Source organism: Hipposideros armiger, unplaced genomic scaffold, assembly GCF_001890085.2.
Source record: "Hipposideros armiger isolate ML-2016 unplaced genomic scaffold, ASM189008v1 scaffold_1393, whole genome shotgun sequence".
Taxonomy (NCBI): Eukaryota; Metazoa; Chordata; class Mammalia; order Chiroptera; family Hipposideridae; genus Hipposideros; species Hipposideros armiger.
This window is the reverse complement of record NW_017732743.1, coordinates 130,028-131,556: the sequence shown is the minus strand read 5'-3', so window position 1 is coordinate 131,556 and position 1,529 is coordinate 130,028. Positions and strand designations below refer to the sequence as shown.

At 39.2% G+C, this 1,529-nt stretch overlaps 2 protein-coding genes across 2 annotated transcripts in view; both read left to right on the top strand.

Annotated features, from left to right (window-relative positions):
- LOC109377405 (zinc finger protein 182-like) overlaps positions 1-573 on the top strand; it is a 4,616-nt gene extending 4,043 nt beyond the window's left edge. Inside the window, exon 3 of the mRNA XM_019633733.1 lies at positions 8-573. Within this exon, the coding sequence (XP_019489278.1) occupies positions 8-573 (566 nt within the window). The remainder of the gene's footprint in view (positions 1-7) is intronic.
- The window catches only part of LOC109377411 (zinc finger protein 605-like), an 84,497-nt gene that overhangs the window by 15,921 nt on the left and 67,047 nt on the right, over positions 1-1,529 (top strand).

Genomic DNA, 1,529 nt, shown 5'->3' with positions numbered 1-1,529 from the left:
TCAAAAGCCCATCTCATTGTACACCAGAGAGTTCATACGGGAGAAAAACCCTATGAATGCTTGAATTGTGAGAAAGCCTTCTCTACTAAGGCACATCTCATGATTCATCAGCGAATTCACACGGGAGAGAGACCTTATGGTTGTAATCAATGTCAACAAGCTTTCATTCAGAAGTCAGGCCTCACTAACCATCTGCAAAATTGTCACGCAAAAGTGAAATCCTATGAGTGCAGTGAATGTGGGAAGGTTTTGTCCTGTAAGTCAACTCTCACTATACATCAGAGAACCCATTCAGGAGAGAAACCCTTCAAATGCAGTGTATGTGATAAATCTTTCACAGCTAAATCCTATCTCACTGTACACCAGAGAATTCATACAGGAGAGAAACCCTACGAATGCTGTGATTGTAAGAAAGCATTTGCCACTTTGTCAACTCTCATTAGTCACCGGAGAACTCACACAGGAGAGAGGCCCTATGGATGCAATGAATGTCAAAAAGCCTTCTTTCGGAAATCAGCTCTTATTAATCATCAGCAAACTCAGCACGGAGGGAAATCCTCAATGGGAATGTGAGAAGGCTTTTTTGATTAGTCATATCTGTTCATAGACTCAAACAGAATAGAAATGCCATAAATGCTGTGTTTAGAATAGACTTTTCTGGAACTCCTATACAAAAGAAACCTTATAGATGCAAAGAAAATTGTAACCCTTCCATTTGAAGACATTCCCCTCGTTATACCATTGGGATCTTACCAAAGGAGAAACATAAATGTAGTGATCGTCAAAAGGCTTCATTTGAGAGTCAGAGGCTGTGCACTTAGGAGGCAACACCTGTGGATGTGGTGAAAGTAAGGAATAATTTTTTTCCAGTCATATTGGGTTGTTGGAAAAGACATGACGTATTTTTTCTGTGTTTTTCATTGCAAAAATGCATCATGACTTTTACAACAACCCAATATCAATTAGGGTATTCATTCAGGAGAGGGATCCTACCATTGAGGCAAATGCAGGAAAACCAAGAAAAATCTCAATTCTGTGTGCATAAAAATAAAGATTTCAGGAATGTCTTGATAGTGAGAACATTCCCCCAAAAGTCAAAACTCCTTGAGCATTTTGTACAGGATAGAGACCCTGTAGATGTGGTGAATGTGGTAAACTCTTCCCAATTAATGCATATCTTCCTTCCATCAGCAAACTCATACAGGAGGAACTGCTGTTAGTATAGTAAAGCCTTCACGTAGATGTCAAAGCTCACTAATCATCAGCAAACTCATATAACGTAAATCCTATTGAAATAGGAAATATGGAAAGCTTTCGAAAGTGACATATTATACACCAGATACTAAATTCAGGAGAGAATCCAAGGGATACAGTTAAAGTCTGCCTTTGGCCACAAAACCCATTGCACAGCAGGAATGAAATAATATGAATTTCAGTGACCATCTAAATTGCTTTACCGTATTTGCCGGCGTATAAGACGATTTTTTGGCCCTGAAAAATATGCCTCCAAGTGGGGGGTCATCTTATAC